Here is a 19293-nt window from a genome sequence, read left to right as displayed (position 1 = left end):
ATTCAGTACATCTTATGAATATAATGGCAAAACAAAACCTTTTTCAAAAAGACATACAGATAACATGTGGAAAATATAGTATAAAATATAGTATTATAAATATGGTCACAAAATCCATATTTTCATTGAGAAATAAATTTAGTAAGGCATATATATATATATAGTTTTGGGGAAGAATTTTATATCTCTATAGTAAGATAATGAATAATCCCAAATTAGTTTGATTATGGATGCGAATATCAAATATTTTTTAATTTTTTAAATTTATTCACCTACATTCCAATATCACCCCACCATACAACAAACACATACCAAGTTATTGCAGTCCTAGGCTCATCCTGTATCACCGAGGCCAGACAAGGTGGCCCAGTTAGGGGACCTGGATCCTTAGGTAAGCAGACAGGCAACAGATTCAGGGACAGCACCCTCTCCAGTTGTTGGGGGACCCACAAGAAGACCAAGCTGCACATCTGCTATATATGTGCAGGAGATGCAGGTCCAATCTGACTTGTTGTTTGGTTGCTGGTTTAGTCTCTGGTAATCCACAAGAGTCCAGGTTAGATGAGTCTGTAGGTCTTCCTGTATAATCCCTGTCCTCTTCAGGTCCCTCAGACCTTCTCTCAACTCTTCTATAGGACTCTTGAGCTCCATCCAATGTTTGAATGTGAGTCTCTCATCTGTTTCCATTGGCTGTTGGGTGGAGCCTCTCAGAGGACAGTTATGCTAGATTTATGTCTGTGGCATAACAGAGTGTCATGAGTAGTATCAGAGATGAGTTCATGCCTGTGGATGGGTCTCAATTTGGGGCAGTCATTGGTTGGTCATTCCTCATTCTCTGCTCTATTTTTGTCCTTGCACATCTTCTAGGCAGGACACATTTTGGGTCAAAGGTTTTGTGGGTGGGTTACTATCCTTATCCCTCCACTGGGAGTCCTTCCTGGATATGGGAAGGAGCCACTTCTGGATCCATATCTACCACTGCTAGAGTCATCCCGATAGGCTCCCAGAGGCTCCCTTCATCCCAGGTTTCTGGATTGTCCTAGTGATTGCCCCTAACAGCACCCTCTCTCCCCCCTTATTTCCCTACAACTGATCCCCTGTCCTGCCCTACCTCCCTTCCTTTTCCCTCTCCAACCTATTCCCACCCTCCATCTACCTCCAATATCTATTTTACTTCCCCTTTTGAGAATGATTCAACTGTCCTCCCTTGAGCCCTCCTTGATATTTGGCTTCTTTGTGTCAAGATAACTCCTTATGAGTTAATTTACAGGTTTAATGTAATTCTAATCAAAATCTTGACATGCTGCTTATACTTGTTTCTCAAATTCATATGGAAAAATATATTAGCTAAAACAATTGAGAAAATTCTGGTAACCCAAGTAGGAGAATAGGAGACTAATTCTGTTAAAGCTTCTTAATGAAGTGATTATTACCTTACAATAGCATATTAAAGGCTAATGTACCATGAAACATGGTAAAAGGCTTAGATATATTACAAGTGCCATAGAGTTGATCAGAGTATGCTAAAAGGCTCACATAAAAGAGGCTTAGTTCTCAGTTAAGATACTTTTGTTTGTTTGTTTGTTTCGGTTTTGGTTTTTCGAGACAGGTTCTCTCTGTGTAGCCCTGGCTTTCCTGGAACTCATTCTGTAGACCAGGCTGGCCTTGAACTCAGAAATCCACCTGCCTCTCCCAAGTACTGGAATTAAAGGCATGTACCACCAATGTCCAGCGCACTTACAATTTCTACTGGAAGATTCTATTGCCTCTTTAATCCCAAGTGCTGGGATTAAAAGCGTGTGCTACCACTGCCCAGCAAGATACTTTTGAGAAGTGGTGGACTCTTTAGGAAGTGGGGTCTCATAAAGAGAAGTCAGATCATTGGATATATGACTATGGAAAGGGGTATTGCGATCCTGGTCTCTCTCTCTCTCTCTCTCTCTCTCTCTGGCTCTGAATATGCCAAGTGACAATGAATGATTTATTTTTGCTCATGGTTTCACAGTTTGCAGTCTGCAATCTACTGACACTATTGTTTTTAGGCCAAAATACAACATTGTTTTATCAAGGCAAAACCACCATGAAGGGATGGTATGGCAGATGAAAACTGTTTACCCTAGTACAGCTGAAAGCAACACTCAGTGGGTACAAGAGATGATATAAATCTTTCTAAGATGCCTTGTGATATACTGTCATTGCTACACAGTTATCAAAAAGCAAGAGCTGTCCTTTGACTTAAAGTTCTTCTGGATGTATTACCACTGGCCCCAAGAAATTTGGTTCAGTAATCATGAACTGAAAATTCTAAAATTGTGGACCAAAATAGTCCTTTTTCTGTTCATGAAGTTATCTTGGGTACTATGAAACAGTCATAAAAAGCTGATTTATGCTATATATGTATGCATGAGTGACAGAGTTGATATCACAAATATCTAAGGAAAAGATACACAGTCTTTGTTTGAGGCAGAGGGATATCCATAAAGAAGAAATTCTACATATGCTACATAATTTTAAAAAGCTGATTCATTGTAATCTAAAGATATTTCTGAAAAGTGATATAAAAAAATTTAGGAAAGGGGTGAAAAAGAGGGCTTAGCACCTGAGAGCATTTTATCAGAAGACATGAGTTCATATCCCAACACCAACATTAGGTACGTCTCACAAACCCTTATAAATCTAGCTCCAAGGGCCTCACACTCCCTTCTGAACTCTGTGGACACATAGAAAATACACATACAAATAAAACATAATATTAAAAATAGCTTTAGGAAATATGAGGAATTATGATATGATTTCAAGAAAAGTTCTGTTTCTTAAACATTATTCAAAAGTATATAATATATATAGAATGCCATTCTTGCCAAGAAACTATCTGTAATTGACACCTGCTCAGAAAGGAGATATTTTTCTCCAATGGCGTTCTCCAGTGAATTGTCACTGGGTGTATGAACACGTTATGCTCAAGAATAGTTGGCTAACATAAAAACACAATGATATTTTTGTGGAGTTTTGTTTCATTTTGTTTTGTTTGGTACTTTTGGTGTTATTGGTCTTTGATTGTTTTGGTTTGGTACTGGGTGTGTTTGTGTGTGTGTGTGTGTGTGTGTGTGTGTGTGTGTGTGTGTGTGTGCATTTGTGTTTGAAAGAGAGACAGAAAAAAAAAGGAACTGTAAAGTAAGGGGGTATAGAGTGAAGATAATTTGGGAGGGATGGGGGAAGGGAAAGCAAACATTATATATTATGTGGGAAAAGTCTGATTTTTCAAAAAAAAGTAATAAAAATGAAAAAGTATATAATCTAGGAAAATCATTAAGTTTATTATATGCAATCAAATGGCAAGTGTTGAAATTGAATATATCAACAAATCCCATTCATTCTAAACTGAAATCTCCTCTACAGTTCCAAGAAGGGGAGGAAGTTCACTTCCAAAGCACATGGTAAATGTCTGCATAGCACCTGAGTGAAACATCTCAGTGAAAGGAACAGAGTGTTCAGAAAAGAAGATGAATTCAGGAGACAATACAATACTATACCATTTTAGTTATCAGGCAATATGCTGTTTAAAAGTCATTTCTCTTTGCAAAAGAAGTGAATTGGATTCCCAGCATCCATCAAATATACCAAATTATGTTTTAGTATTATAATAACAATAGATTTAACCATATTTGATAGAGTGTTATAATCTACTAAATTATTATCTTTGTTGATATGCAAATTTTGACCTAATGGAACTTGCTCATTTTTTATTTTATAATACAATCCTTTATTCTTTGTTATCTTCACTGCTTTCTGGGATTCTGATATGTGGGTAATCTCATTTGTTTTCTGCTTCAGACTAATAATCACTTCTTACTTTTAAAGAGTATGGTTTCTTTATTGAAAAGTTTTTCTGTGTGATGGTGTTGATTAGCATTGTGCTGGCAGGTCACTGTTTCTGTGTAGATTGGGAAACATTGTGTGTATGTATGTGTGTGAATGTGTGCATGTATGTGTGTGCGTATGTGTGTGTATGTGAGTGTATGTGTGTGTGTATGTATGTGTGTATATATGTGTGTATGTGTATGTATGTGAGTGTATGTGTGTGTGTATTTGTGTGTGTATGTGTGTGTCTGTCTGTCTGCCTATCTGTATATGTTTGTCATATATGTGAAGGAGCCTGCAGAGGCCAGAAGAGGGTATTGGATATCATGGAGCTGGAATTACAGGAAGTTGTTAACACCTGAGAAGTTTGCTAGGATCTGAATTCTGGTTCTCTGGTAAATAAACAGTATTTTTAACTACTGAGCTACATTTGCAACCAATGTGTAATTTTAAGATCTGAGATTTATCATAAATATCCAGTGATAATTCCAATTCAGATTTGGGATTTTAAGTTTTACTTGATAGAATCAACCCCTTCTACCATAAGAAAAAAAAATGGTTCCTTAAAATAATAGTTTTGCCATGTACATATGATCTTATAACACATATTTTACAATAACAATCTTGTCATTATCAACCATGACTCATATTAAGATTATTGAAAACAGTTTAGTGAAAGTCTTTAAATTTAAGTTTTATTTCAATGAGTCTATATAATTAGTTTACAATATTTTTCATTCTCAAATGTCTTGGAATGTGTATAAGTCTTCATTTTGTTTTACAGAGTCTGCTTTTATAGTAGGAATAGAGAATATTCATTATTTATTTTGCTTCAGCTGCTTCCATATATAACCCATAATAACAATATAAACAATGTATTTAATACACTTTAAAGATCATATTATTTAACCAAATTGGCTCCTTTTTATATACTCGAGTCAAAAGTTTGCACAGTATAAAAATGTTTATCACAGGATTAATTATACTAGGGAAAATTTAATACCATGCTAACAATAGAAAAATATAAACATTAAGAATCACATAAAATAATAGCTTAAATACTAAAAAAGAACAGTGAAATTATATCATGAATAAAATTTATATTTTTGGTATTGATAAGGTAGCCAATTATAGAAAACATAGTTTAATGATATTTGAACAGAACTTTAAATCATAAGGAGGAAGCAATACTATAATTTTTGCTAGAAATATTTCTGAATCATAGACCAAAGGAAGCAGCCACTAGAAGGAAATTATGCATGTAAATATGCAAACTTAGACAGCAATGGGTTAAAAGAATTGGAACTTTTAATAGATGCTCTAATAATTCAAATTCAAGGACAATATTTGTAAAAAGAACTATCCTCACACATTTGCACAGCTAAATGAATGATACACTCTTCTGTACAGTTAAAATATAGCATTGTTTCTACAGAAGAGAGGGAAAAGTGCCTTTTTAGCTAGGTGGTGGTGGCGCACACCTTTAATCCCAGCACTTGGGAGGCAGAGGCAGGCGGATTTCTGAGTTCAAGGCCAGCCTGGTCTACAAAGTGAGTTCCAGGACAGCCAGGGCTATACAGAGAAACTCTGTCTCAAAAAACAAAAACAAAAACAAAAACACCCAAACAAACAAACGAAAATAGAAAGTGCCTTTTAAAATTTTCCTTGTAAGGGGAAATAGCGTCCTCAAATGAATGAATTAGTCTATTAAAACCACTATAAGAATCCTTATTTGCTATGTGTCTATCCTGAGTAGGTGTTCTTTGGAGCATAGCCCTTAATGTATTTTCTTAATATATTTTTATATACTTGAACACATCCTGGAGAGATGTCCTAATGTTTTTCCCCTTTCATTATTATCCTTCTTGTTACTAATCTTGATTTTCTTGGTTTCAGCATCTTCTGAGATTTCCCAAGTATGTCTGTGTTTTCACATGTAATGGACCATTGACAGGTGGAGCCCACCATCAAGATAGTACATCTAAGTCTTCCCCAGTTGAAACTTGTAATCAGAAATAGTAGGTCAGAGGTATCATTCTGGAGAGATCCGTCTCTTTTATAACATATTACTTTTTAAAAAAATTATCTTTAATCACTTTTTATACTTCAATCATTATCCCCCTCCTAGTCCTCCTTCCAACAGTTCCTCATCCCCTTCCTTACCCCCCTGTCTCTAAGATGATGCCCCCCACACCTATTCCCTGGGACCTCAAGTCTCTCTAGTGTTTAGTGCATATTCTCTCACTGAGGCCAGATCCAGCAGACTGGGCAGTCCTCTGCTGTATATATGTCAGGGGCCTCATACCAGCTAGTGTATGCTGCCTGGTTGGTGGCTCAGTGTCTGGGAGATCTCTGGGGTCCAGGCTAGTTGAGACTGCTGGTCCTCCTATGGGGTTGCCATATTCTTTCTGATTTCTGTCCAAGTGGCAAGTGAACGGCTGACAGAGTGCCATCCTCAGAGAAAAATAACCCACCCAAGTACATCAGTTTCATCCAGGAATACCCAGGATTAGGGGTAATTAACACTGCAAGTAGAGAACTGGTAAATCCACCCACCCAGTGAGCTCTTGTAGGGCTGTATGACTAATTCTGTCATTGCAGTCTGTTTTTAATGTTCCTTGCAATGATTTAAAGTAGGCTTCAAAAGAACCTTGGCTAAGATTTTTCTGAATGATGAGTAGGAGACTAAAGAGTCCATTCAAAATTGTCTGAATGGCTGCCAGCAAAGCCTACCCAAGCTACAAATTATTGTTAAAATGGAGCTTGATAAATGATCCTTTTTCAATGTTTAGGAGTACTTGGTAAAATACAATTCAAAAAATTCAAAGATTAAAAAGCACTGGGAGTCAAGTAATTGTATAATCAAACATACCCCCATTATCTATAGTTTCTTTATCTAGTTATTTATTTAAAATAAGCTTAACTAGAGTCTGGGATTTTTATCTCAGAAGAGAAAAGTACTTGTGTAGAAGAGAGAACTCGGGTTCAGATCCCCTTAACCCAGTGGTTCACAGCCTTCCAATTGCTATGATGCTTTGATGTGGCTCTTCATGTTGTGCTGATCCCAACACAATTGAAATTATTTTGTTGCTGCTTCATAACTGTAATCTTGATACTCTTATGAACCATAATGTAAATATCTGATATACAAGATATTTGATATGTGACTCCTGGGGAAGGATCATACAACCCCGAAGCGGTCATGAACCACACACAGGGTAAGATCCACTGCCCTAACTTATTGAAAAAGCTCGGGAAGGTTGCTTTCATGCCTGTAAGCTCAACACTATGAGGGACTGAGGATGAACAATCATTTTGTCTTGCTGTCTGCTATCCTCACATCAGGTTTAGTGGTAGATTCTGTATGAAGGAAGTCACGTGTAGAGCACAATACCCAAAATTGTTTTCTGCCTTCACAGACTCCCGATGCTATGCGTGTGAATGTACTGTGTATACATGGACATACACATATTTAGAATGAGACAGAAGACAAATGAAGCACTATTCTTTTTTTTTTTTTAATCAAATAACATGATATTTTCTTAGATCTTGTGGTACTCTTCTTCCAAAGAAATGTTGAAATGTTTTGGATATGTTATTTTCCTAGGATAATTAGATGAATGTACATATCTGAAGGTTTCTTTTCAAAGAAATCCAGGAGGATTCCTTTAACAAGTTGTGGTGTGAGTCATTCAAGATGAAAATTAGAGACCTAATTTTAGTCCACAGATTTAAAGAACTGATAAGCTTTAAGGCAAAGGGTGTAGTTACCATTGATTATTATGAAATTATGCAGTGAGATTATAGGAATTCATGTGATAAATTTTAATTTATATATTTGCTAACTAGAAGCTACTATCATAGTTCAACATTCTTAAATTTTAGAATGACATATTAAGGATTATTATTTTGAATATTTTATTTACTTACAAGGAATTAATAATTTGGATGCCAAATTCCAAAAATTATTATTCCAGACAAGGCTTGAAACAGTACTGGCAGAATGATTAAACAGGTGTTAAAAAAATCACTCTCAGGACATAGGTTTTATCATTATCATGTCTAAAGTTAGAATCCAATCCATTATTCTTTATCGAATGCTTTCTTGGCAGGTAGTTTCTATTTTTCAAGAAGGGATCATCTCCAGATATCAATGCAACATTTCCATTTCTGCAGCCGTGTAAAGGAAGTAACCATCTATTCAGTCAGTTTCCATGAGAGACTTTTCTGTAGTGTAAACACTATGATGACTTTGAATAGAAAGTTTAACAATTAAAGCTTCCACTTCAGATCTATGTATACTTATGAAATTGTATATGTACTGAGGGAAAAAAAAAAGCTTACTTCTATCAAAGGGTGGACCTGGCATCTGATAATAACTGCAAGAAGGGGGTGTGCTTTTTAGTTTGATTTTTCATGTTGTGTTTATTTATCTGTTTATTTATTTTATTTTTTTACTTGCTTACTCACATGTATGTGTGACAGGGCAAGTATGCGTGTAGCAAAAGACAACATGCCAGACCCAGTTTTCTCTTTTTATCCTATAAGCTCTGGAGCTTGAATTCAAATCTTTAAATTTAGTAATAATTACCTTTACTCACAGAGTCATCTCTCTGGTCCTTTAAAAGATATTTACAACTTCTTTGACAATGTCATACATGTTTGTGATATGTTCTTATTTCTGTCATTTTCCAAATGCTCTTATTTCCCTACCACCCAACTTAACCTGACTTCTTTTCTAAAGGTCCCATTTTCATAATCATGTCTCTTTGTTTTATTTGGGACCCACTGATTATAATTATCTGGGATACCATGGGCATGGAAATAAGTAATGGAGCCTGGTTGGATCACTAGCAGTCACTTCTCTGAAGATATCAAATCTCTCTGAGTCTATCAATAATTCAACAAAATGGACAGGACCTCCTGATCTTTTCCCCCATCTATGAATCGGTGTTGACAGGCCATGCCCTTTGAAGGCCTAGTGTAGGCAAGCCACTAGGCCTGCTGTAAGATCATGATCACAATGGCAGGTTGATGCACATCAAAATACATTTGCAGTCCTTCTTATGTTCTGGCTCTTATATTCTTTAAGTCTTCTCTTCAGTGATGTTATCTGAACCTTAGGTGTTTGGAGTCATATAAATGTTCTATTTATGGCTGAAACTGTCACTTATTTTTAGTACCCAGACCAGCCATGGGCATCTGCATTCACTGTCCTTCACTGAAAGGGAAGCTTCTCTGCTCAGTGCTGACAATAGCACTTCTTTACGCGTTTTCTCATAAATATTTAGAAAGAAGTTTGGCAATATGTTCAATTTAATTGACCTACAGTGTTATGTTTCCTTTAGTGCCTGTGTCACACAAAGCCATGGATATGTTATTTTTACTGATCTACAGTGGTGGACATACATTTCATTTTGCAGAGCAGGCCTTGATTCCAATCAGGGACCTGCTGCAATAGCAGTTGAACCACTGTTGCCACAGGGGAACTTCTGACCTGGTGGGTTATTAATATAGTCCATAGAGACTTTTATTAGTGTTAACAATATTAATAAAACAAAAATATTTCAGACAATTTACTTGAGTGAATTGTGTTTTGCAACGTAAAGTATTAACCAAAGACCTTTGACTTGTACTCAAAGGAAACCTTTTTATAGGAAAATAATAGCCAGAGGGATTATAAGATGAACAGTTTTCACAGCTATCATTGCAATATAAGCTACATGGAATGAGAAAGAGAAGGTAATAGACAAGAGATTCTTCTCTTTGGGGGAAGATCATCTCAGTCAATAAAATAAAACTAGTACATAGAAAACAGGAAACTTGCATAAGCTGCCCTTCCTTCCAGGAACATAGACTGAGATTTACTTCAAGAACTACTGTGAGGATTCAAAAAACAAACAGCCTTAATGAAAAAAGAAATATGAGGGCTGGTCCTACACTGTCTACAAATGTTAACAGTAACAATACTAGGGGAAGAAAAAAATAGCTGGTGTTTGCTTTGTCCTTACCAGATAGATGCATAATGTGGGTAAAACAAATAAGCCCACTCTTGTTAGTGGCTGATTATGAGTGCCGTGTTTGAACAGTATAAGAATGTCAGATTTAAAAAACTTGTGAGCTGCAATGATTTATTTTGTTAAAACTTGTGAGAGAAAAATATTAGGCCATACACACACAAAGAGTCTCAATATTTATTTTTACATTTGTTTGATCAAAGTACTTTCAGACAGTGCCCTTTCTGTTTCGAGACATAGAGTTCCAAATGAATATTTGTGGTATGGGTGATATTTTAAAAATGTCCCGAGAAGCCCCATCCACAGGCATTGTGGGTTATAAGCGCAGATTGACAGGCAGTTTCAATAGATCTTTTGTTATGGGAAAATTTTTGTTTTCTGACTTAAAAAAGAATGATGTTAAGTTAAAAAATGTAGCATTTGATCATATTCATACTGTAAAATGATGTAGAAATAGAGAACATTGATTTGAGAAAGAAAGACAACATTCTGCCTGTGGATTAGTGAGAAGAATGTAGAATCACTCTGCTACTGATAATTAGGATGAGAATTGACTACATTTTCAAATGTCACCATGTTCTAGAGGGTTAGTTCTTATTGACATGGTAGTCCATTCCATCTATCATCCATTCATCCATCCATCCATGCATGCATGGTTCATCCATCTATTCATCCATCCATGTATTCATCCATCCATCCATGCATCCAAGGATCCATCCATTTCTTCATCCACCCATGCATACATGCATCATGAATCCATCCATCCATCCATCCATCCATCCATCCATCCATCCATCCATCTATCCATGTACCCATCATTCATCCCTATCTATCTCCCTACTCCCTCCCTCCCTCCCTCCCTCCCTCCCTCCCTCCCTCCCTCCCTCCCTCCCTCCCTCCCTTCCTCCATATATGTACACACACATACATAGTTACATTTATTTCACCTTCCATATACAACATCCACTTACATTTTATTTCGCAATTTAATGAATATTTGAAGAGAACCATCTAACTAGAAAAAACATCCATGTTGTTTGAAGGGATTTCAAAGATTAGAACCTGTTTGAATAGTTTCCATCTCTCCCATAATCAATAATCCATAGTGTAACTTTCTTTTATATAGCAATTCTACTATACTACCTACCCTCATCAAAGGAAGAAAAGAAAGAAAGAAAGAAAGAAAGAAAGAAAGAAAGAAAGAGAGAAAGAAAGAGAGAGAAAGAGAGAGAAAGAAGAAAATCTCTACCATTGGTTGAAAAAGACATATTGACCATGCAAAATCCATGTCCATGGGTCCATCTTCCAACCTCTTTAATAAAGAAAGACTAATTATTAGCACGTAGGTACTTTTCTTAAAGATTAGATGATTTTATTGAGTTTATGTTTAAGATGTTGGAGCTTCTTTCCCCATCTTACAATTAACTGGAAATGCTGATTTTGAAAAATCTACACAGAGTTTATAATTTTATTTTACCTTAGGCAGGGTCTTGGTACTTATACTGTCTTTGAACCTGTGATCTTGCCTCTCAGAATTATGAGTCCTGGTTTGTAGGTACATGATCTCTGGAATGGTACAAATTGTTTTCAAATAAAACATGGAGTGGGGTGGGAATTTTCATTTCTGGTAACTTACATAAGTCAAATGTTCCCTGGAAATTTTCTGGTACCCATTTTAAGCTTATTTCTAGGCATTGATATAAAATATTACATTTAGTTTAATTTAAATTTTCTACATAATTATTTGAAATAAAAGGTGCAAATGATAAAGATTTCAAAGTCATTTTTGGCTAAATAGGGGTTCAAGACTACCTTATTTTTAGGAGAAAGGAAAGGTACAACAACAACAAATCAAAAATCAGATAATTGCTTTTCCTATTGGGAGTTTATATAAAATTCCATATATTTCATTTGGGGAAAAACTTGTTCTGGGCCTACAAAATTCTAGCAGGAAGTTTTTTTCCCTTCTAGCCTTGTCTCTAAAACATATATTGGATCTTTTCCCAAGTCTTATTTTTAGTTTGCTGTTTGCAGAATGGTTGTCTATCATGTAACAATAGTTGACTGAGAAACGTTATTGTTGCCCTTGTCTGAAAAAAATTTTTTTCCATTAGGTTTTTTTGTGAGTTGAAACAGTCTTGTTGTTCCATATATGATGTCATCCTTCATCCCTAAATCCAATATCAAAAACAGCTGGAAGTTTAAGCATATTTGGAGAATAAAAGAAAGCAGGTACTGTTGGCTATCCTTGGAGCTTGGAGCTTTTCCTATAAGTCCCAAATATCTCAAGGTAACCAACTTCTAGATCAGTCATATATTTCATGAGTGTAATTAGGGTAGAGCAGGGAAGCATATTCTTGACTACATTTCATAATATATATTGTAAGAATCAAAAGGCAGATACCTTGAAATCATATTCAGTAACATACTTCAATACACTTTATATCAAATGAATTTAATGTATGTTTTGAGAAATGGTTAGGTAGCCAATATTTTAGTATTTTTGTTTAAGGCTAATTTGTCAAATATCTAACATATCAAGATCACTTCTTTTTTACAAAGCATCTACCCAACTTGTATTATATTTCCATTCTTATATTTGTTTGATTTTTAGGTATGTATGTGTGTGTGCGCACGTGTGTGTCTGCATGCACATGCATATGCATCAAAGGACAATATTAGGTGTCAACATTCTTAGGAGTTTTCTATCTTGCTCTACTGAGACATGGTTTCCTACTGCTGTGTAACTCAGCAAGTTAAGCCATGGATCTCTTAACCATCCAGCACTGACATTTCAATGCATGGTGTGCTACCATGCCTGACTTTTTACATTGGTGTCTTGATCCAGCTCTTTTTTTTTTTTTTTTTTTTTTTTTTAATACCAGTGCAGGTACAGCAAGCACTTTTTGAACTGTGCTATTTCTTCAGCTCCCAGGTTTCAGATTTAATATATTGGAAATGTCTGCTTATACTTCGTTGTCAGTAAGGACTCAAGGTTCTGTCATGGCTTACTGAGTTGACTACAGATAAAGAGAATGTACATTTCTAATAGCTAAAGAGTTTGCAAATGTAAATTTCAAGGAATGATAAATGGGGACTCATCAGATGGCTCAGCAAGAGGTGCTTCCTGCCAGGCCTGTGGTTTTAACTGGAGCTTGAATGCTGCAAGGAAAAACTCAATTCTTATACTATTTTTATTCTTAAAGCGTAGTTATTTGAGAATTTTTATAGAATGTTTTTGATCATATTCATCCTTTCCCCAACCTTTCCCAGATATACCTCCTACTTTCCTACATATTCAACTTTATCTTCCTATTTTGTTTTTAAACTATTAAGTCAAATTTGTGCTGGCATACTTTTGGATGTGTGGCCATGTAATGGAATTTAGTTTGCCTATAAGGGTATGCAACAGAAAACTGGCTCCCCACTTACCCAAAAGCTATAAACCACCAACATCTTGTTAGCTATGGTTGGACATTCTCTCTACTGCCCTCCTCCATTCTGGGATTTTTGTCTTGAAACTATTCTTGCAAGTTGGTTTTTAACCTCCACACATGCTTTATGGCACATGCATGCTCTTTTTCACACAAATGATAAGTAAATATGAAAAATGTAAGTGTTTTTGAAGATAGATATATCTAATTTGATTTATATTATATAATACATATCTGTATCAGCATGCAATGCTATCCCATTAATAGGTATAGTTCAATGCAGGGGAATTAGTTAAAAATAAATATATTTTTACAAAAAGGAATAAAAGTGAGAAGCAGGCACTTCCTGGTATGGTTAGTATTTTCAATTCTAGGTTGAGAAGTCTAGATTTTAGATTTGATGATCAAAGGCATCGTTATGGAGTTCTATGTGTCTACCTATTGTTGATGGAAGCACCCTGAAGAAAGATATAGAGGGAGACGAGACACCTGACTGGCACGTTTGGGAAGAGGGATTTTCTGAGAGAAGGGTGTTCTCCATCGCTATGGTCCAACAGACTCTCCTTGTCTTTCATACACTGCTCTCAAGTGTAATAGCAACCAGGTGTAAGGTTCTGGTACTGGTGTCAACCTAACAATTATGCTGACTTCTTTAGGGGTCAATGTGTCATTAGTGAAGGCCATCATCATCTCTGCCATTTGTGTGACCTCTAGAACATTGTGTTGTGAACCTTTCTCCAGAAAAAAAATGGTTTCTCTGTTTATAAACCTGTACATATTTTATACTGATTTAAAAAATATTCAGTACTACAAACTTTAATCCTATTTAACAATACTCATTGGAACAGTACAAAAATACACATCAGTACTAAAAGGTAAAGGTAAGCAAGAAATGAAGCAGACAAAATATCCATTTCTTTTTGTTTAAACATTTTAAATGCAAATATTTATTATTTATTATCTCCCTGCCTGCCCCCAGAAAACCCTTCTCCCTGAAAACCCCTCTTCCCAAATGTGTGTGTGTGTGCATGCATGTGTATTATGTGTTTATACATGAGATTCCCAAAGTATTCATCTAGAGGTCAGAATATAACCTGAAGGAGTAGATTAATTTTCTCCTTCCACCATGCAAGCCCTGAGGATTAACCTCAGGGTATCAGGCCACATGGTAAGAGTCTTTACAAACTATCTCAATGATCTCTCTTCCCACCGCCAATTTTGTTGTACATTGAAGACAAGTGACCTTTAGGTGAAAAATGAAACCTTGTGATTTTGCATGTAGTTTCACAATTGCCCTTTCAACATTTAGCTCACCAGTTTGCTCCAGCTTCCTTTGGGCCACAGGAATCCCGACAGAATTACAGACAGAGAGGAAATACTGTAATTCCATTTGAGTGCTTACTCCACAGCGTCATCCTGTCAACCAGCTTCCCAGGTTCCTTTCTGCATGAATCTCATCACTGTCAAATCACTCTATCAAATAGAATGGGTACTTTTGCTCTTTAATTTTCATTGTTGTAAAATCAAGATCACATGATTAAAATAGAGAAGAGGAAACGTTTCCAAAATAGAATCCAGAAGCTCATGTATTTCTTTGCCACTAAATATCAAATCTATAACAGCTTCCATGAAGAACCTAAATAGACAGTGCAGATTGTTGTGCTCCAGTTTGATGGATCAAGGCTTGCACAGTATATTTTATCATACAGAAAACAACACTTAGATGTAACTAGAGATATAATGAGAAAACCTATAAGAAAAGGAGCATTTTAAATGTAAAGTGGGCATCACTATGTGTGTGTGTCTGTGTGTGCTGTTGTATTGTGTTGTATATGTTGTTGATAGCATGTATTTGAAGATATGTTGGGTTTAATATGCATTCTGAGAGCACATAAGTGAGTTGGCTTTATCCCTCATGACTTTCAAGGAAGTGCTTAGTTTTTTCCTTGACCACTCACTTTATGAAGCAACTAAAACTGTTCACTAAGCTGCATCTGAAGCTATGAGTTAGAACAAAGTATAAGTAAAACTGGTGTGTATTCTCTAGAGTGGTTTTAACTCTAGTTAATTATCATCTGGCATGACCCCCCTCCTCCTCCCTTTCTTCCTTCCTTCCTTCCTTCCTTTCTTCCTTCCTTCCTTCCCTTCTTTCTTTCTTCCCTTCTTTCTTTCTTTTCTTTCCTTCCTTTCTTCCTTCCTTCCTTCCTTCCTTCCTTCCTTTCTTTCTTTCTTTCTTTCTTTCTTTCTTTCTTTCTTTCTTTCTTTCTTTCTTTTTTCTTTCCTCCTTCTTCTCTTCTTCTTCTTCTTCTTCTTCTTCTTCTTCTTCTTCTTCTTCTTCTTCTTCTTCTTCTTCTTCTTCTTCTTGTCTTCTTCTTCTTCTTCTTCTTCTTCTTCTTCTCTTCTTCTTCTTCTTCTTCTTCTTCTTCTTCTTCTTCTTCTTCTTCTTCTTCTTCTTCTTCTTCTTCTTCTTCTTCTTCTTCTTCTTCTTCCAGACATAATTGTTTTTCTTTTGTAACTGTCTTATCCTTGCCTTGTTGGCTGTGTTTGGTGTATACAGGCACATCAGGGCATTTGAGCTTACCTCATATGGAATGCCATATAAGAAAATAAAAATTCAAAACACACTCAGATTTTAGTCTACTGAAACTCTACATATTAGAGTTTTACAACATTTTTGCTACAGTTTTACTCTGAAATGCTAATACTTCAATAGGCACAGTGCTTTGAGCTTCTAGTCAGCCACTATGAATGCTTGTTTTTACAGAAATAAAAATAAGTAATATTAAAGATGATGACAGTGATAACCATTCTCAGTGACTGGGAGTTTATTAAATGCACGGGTCCTTATTAAATGCAGAGATCTGAGGTTCGTTTCCAGACACACTGAATCCTAGCCTTTTATTTTAAGCAGATTCTCTGATTCATGAGGAAAGCTAGATAATCCCTGATTTACAAGATTATAATATTGAGGGAGAGGTGGATTGACTCTGCTTCTGGTCACACCTATTACTCAAAAGCATACACATAATAATAATATTTTCAAAAGTAGCAAACTTGAACATACCTGAAATCATTGAATGTAATGTCTATTTTAATGAAGACCAATAATGATTCTTTTGTTGTGACTGAAAAAATTAATAAACTAAGATTTTTCTCTTTCATGGGACGAGTGGCTTCATAGGTTTAAAGCTGCTGCCTTTTCTGCATCCTATGAATGAAACACGATTCGGTTTTAGATTCTGGATTTAATTTGACGAACCAAGGATTTCAGTGTTATATCCTGTTCTCTCACTGTGACTTTGTTTCCATGATCATAAGTGACAGTAAGCCTCTCTCTATACTGATTAGGTTGTCATTCTAGTGACAGAGTTCAGCCTTGATGACAGGGTAGGAGAGAACTGTTGAGAGGAAATTTGAAGTTTGAATTCTTAAGAAAGAATATTGCATACTGTGAACCAATAACTTACCTTGGACCGAGTTCTACTTTTTTCCCGTCTTGATTTGACATCAATCTGACCCTTCTCATTTGTCAGTTTTGTGTGAGGTACCCAAACTTATTAGACAATTAAATTAATTATATAATATGGCCAGACTTTGATGAAATCCCAAAGAGTTCGTGACCTTTAAGACTGGAGTTTAAATTTGGTAAGTTCACCACTTTTCTAAAAACTAGTACTTGATAGTGCTAAAATTAATAAATGTAAAAATTATAATCCAAGAAATTATAGAAAAATGAAAGAGATAGTTTTGATCACTTCATAAAACTTCCTTTTTTCTTTCAGCTATTTGTTTTACAGAAGAAAATCTGAATTTAATTTAATAAAAAATGATATTTGTTAACCAGTATTAAGAAAAGAAAGGTAAAAACAAAGAAAAAATAATCTTGAAAATTCTAGGCATTTCTCAGAGTTTGCTCTATCATCATAAATTAATTTTCTTTGCCTAGCTCTCTGATGTCACTGTACTGTGACATCTTTTGCTACAAAGTACTCAAAAGGCTTAGTTTGGATTTGACCAAGTCAGAGATTTCATTACTATGTTCTTGTTTATCATCTTAAACAATGAATTTGCATACTATTTTAATTCAGACTCACTATCTCACAATGGTTTATAGATCTTTGCTTTTTCAAGTAGAATAAAATCCTGGGTACAACCTGTTTGTTTTGGGTTATGCAATGATTTTGAGGTACCTAAAATGACAAACCATGTCTTACTAGTCATTAAAAATGAACATAGTGCCCAGTGTTGCCTAAATAAATTGCCTAACAAAACTGACTTAAAACTTAGCTTTCTTAACTGAGGCAGGCCAGCCTAAGTCATCAGCACACACACCTTGCTGAGTGGGTGTCTGGCCCTGCACAGCCTTCCTAGTTTGGAGTGCATCTTGCTGAATCAAGTCCTCATGGTACAAGGTTTCCTGGTTACTGCTTCTACCTGTTGGTGAAGACTTGCACAGGGCCACAGGCATCCACAGAAATTCATGTCAGACCTTCCCCGGTTTTCAGATTCTCTCATGGTACCAGCTTCTCCTTGCTTACAGCACCCTGTAGACCAGCTCCTTCAAACAGACTAACTTTTCCTTTTGGTAAAAATGCCAAAGTTTTGGGTGGGAGCATGTGAGAAATCTAATGGACCCAGGTAAGATTATCTTAAACATGTGCTCTTTAATAAAGAAAGTAAACAAGGCTCGTTTTTAATTATGTCTGTGTGGAGTGAGGGCATGTATGGGGAGTAGCTGTGTCTGAGTGCAGTGGCCCAACCGCATTGCAGGTGCTCCTGAGGCCCCTGAGGTAGAGGTGCTGGAAGCAAATGCATGTACATCCTTGGCAAGAGCATTGTGTGCTTGTAACCTCTGAGGCAGTGCCCCTGTCCCTTTATAATGTCTTATAAATTATTTGATTTGCATTGATTCTATTCCAAATTTTTTACATTTTAATTCCACTTCTTGGTTTTAGCTGTGTTTTGGGGTGACATCGCCTTAGATGATGAAGACTTAAATATCTTCCAAATAGACAGGACAATTGACCTGACCCAGAGCCCCTTTGGAAAACTTGGACATATTACAGGTATGGCTGATTATTTGAACACATTTGTAATACTTTTGGAGAAAATATAAAGGAAATACTGTGGATATGCTTAAAACCCCACATCAAGTTTGACTTTGTCCATGGAAGTAAGCCTAAAGTTTAGGCGTCAATCAGAGTCTTATTTAAAATATCCATTCTTTCACTGTGCTCCATGCTTGGCTCGGCACCAATAACTTTTATGAAAAACCTTGAGCTGATTTCAATCTTAGTTGTTTTGAATGCTTTCGAATTATGCCTGTATAAAAACCCAGAGATTTAAAGTATTATCTTTTAAAGTTTAAATATTTTTTTATAATATCTTAGTAAAATTTTTATCCTGAAGGAGATTGAGAAACTAAAGGGGTAGAATTTGGTTTTTAGTTTTGTCTGATAAATATTTATTGTAAGATCTATTAATATTACGATTAACATGAATATTTATTAATATAAATATGTACATATGAATTAAATATACTTACATTTATATAAGTATGTTTATTGTGTAAATATAGATAATAACTATTCATTGTTATATAAATCTATTATTTATTATAAAATTGTCTCATGCAGAACAGGCTAGCTTCAACTTCCTTACGTAATTCAAGCTAGCCTGGTCTTCCTACCCCTCCAGTCTTCACCTCTCAAATGCTGTTTTGACTATATGCTGCCATATGAGGCACTGAAACTTTATTTGATGTCATGCATTTTTAGCTTATTTAATTCTTTTCTCTGCTATTTTTCCTTTTCTTATCCTGTGTACTATTAAATATGTATTCAATTCATCTCTGCCTTGTATAAAATAAGTCTGTCCTAGTGTGAAGACTTTTTACTGTGCATCAATATTTCTTTGTCTAATTCATTCATTTTAGTAACCTTTTTATTTCAGCAAATTTCAAAGCAATGGAAAAGTTGTAT

General features: G+C 35.6%; 1 protein-coding gene across 3 annotated transcripts in view; it reads left to right on the top strand.

Annotated features, from left to right (window-relative positions):
- Tll1 (tolloid-like) overlaps positions 1-19293 on the top strand; it is a 192911-nt gene that overhangs the window by 62739 nt on the left and 110879 nt on the right. For all 3 annotated transcript variants that reach the window (XM_006509314.4, XM_011242185.3, NM_009390.3), the window contains one exon: positions 18268-18378. In XM_006509314.4, coding sequence (XP_006509377.1) covers positions 18268-18378 — 111 coding nt within the window. The remainder of the gene's footprint in view (positions 1-18267; positions 18379-19293) is intronic.

The sequence above is a fragment of the Mus musculus genome, chromosome 8 (genome assembly GCF_000001635.26).
Source record: "Mus musculus strain C57BL/6J chromosome 8, GRCm38.p6 C57BL/6J".
NCBI lineage: Eukaryota > Metazoa > Chordata > Mammalia > Rodentia > Muridae > Mus > Mus musculus.
Note: the sequence above shows the minus strand (reverse complement) of the source record. Positions and strands in the feature narration are given on the sequence as shown.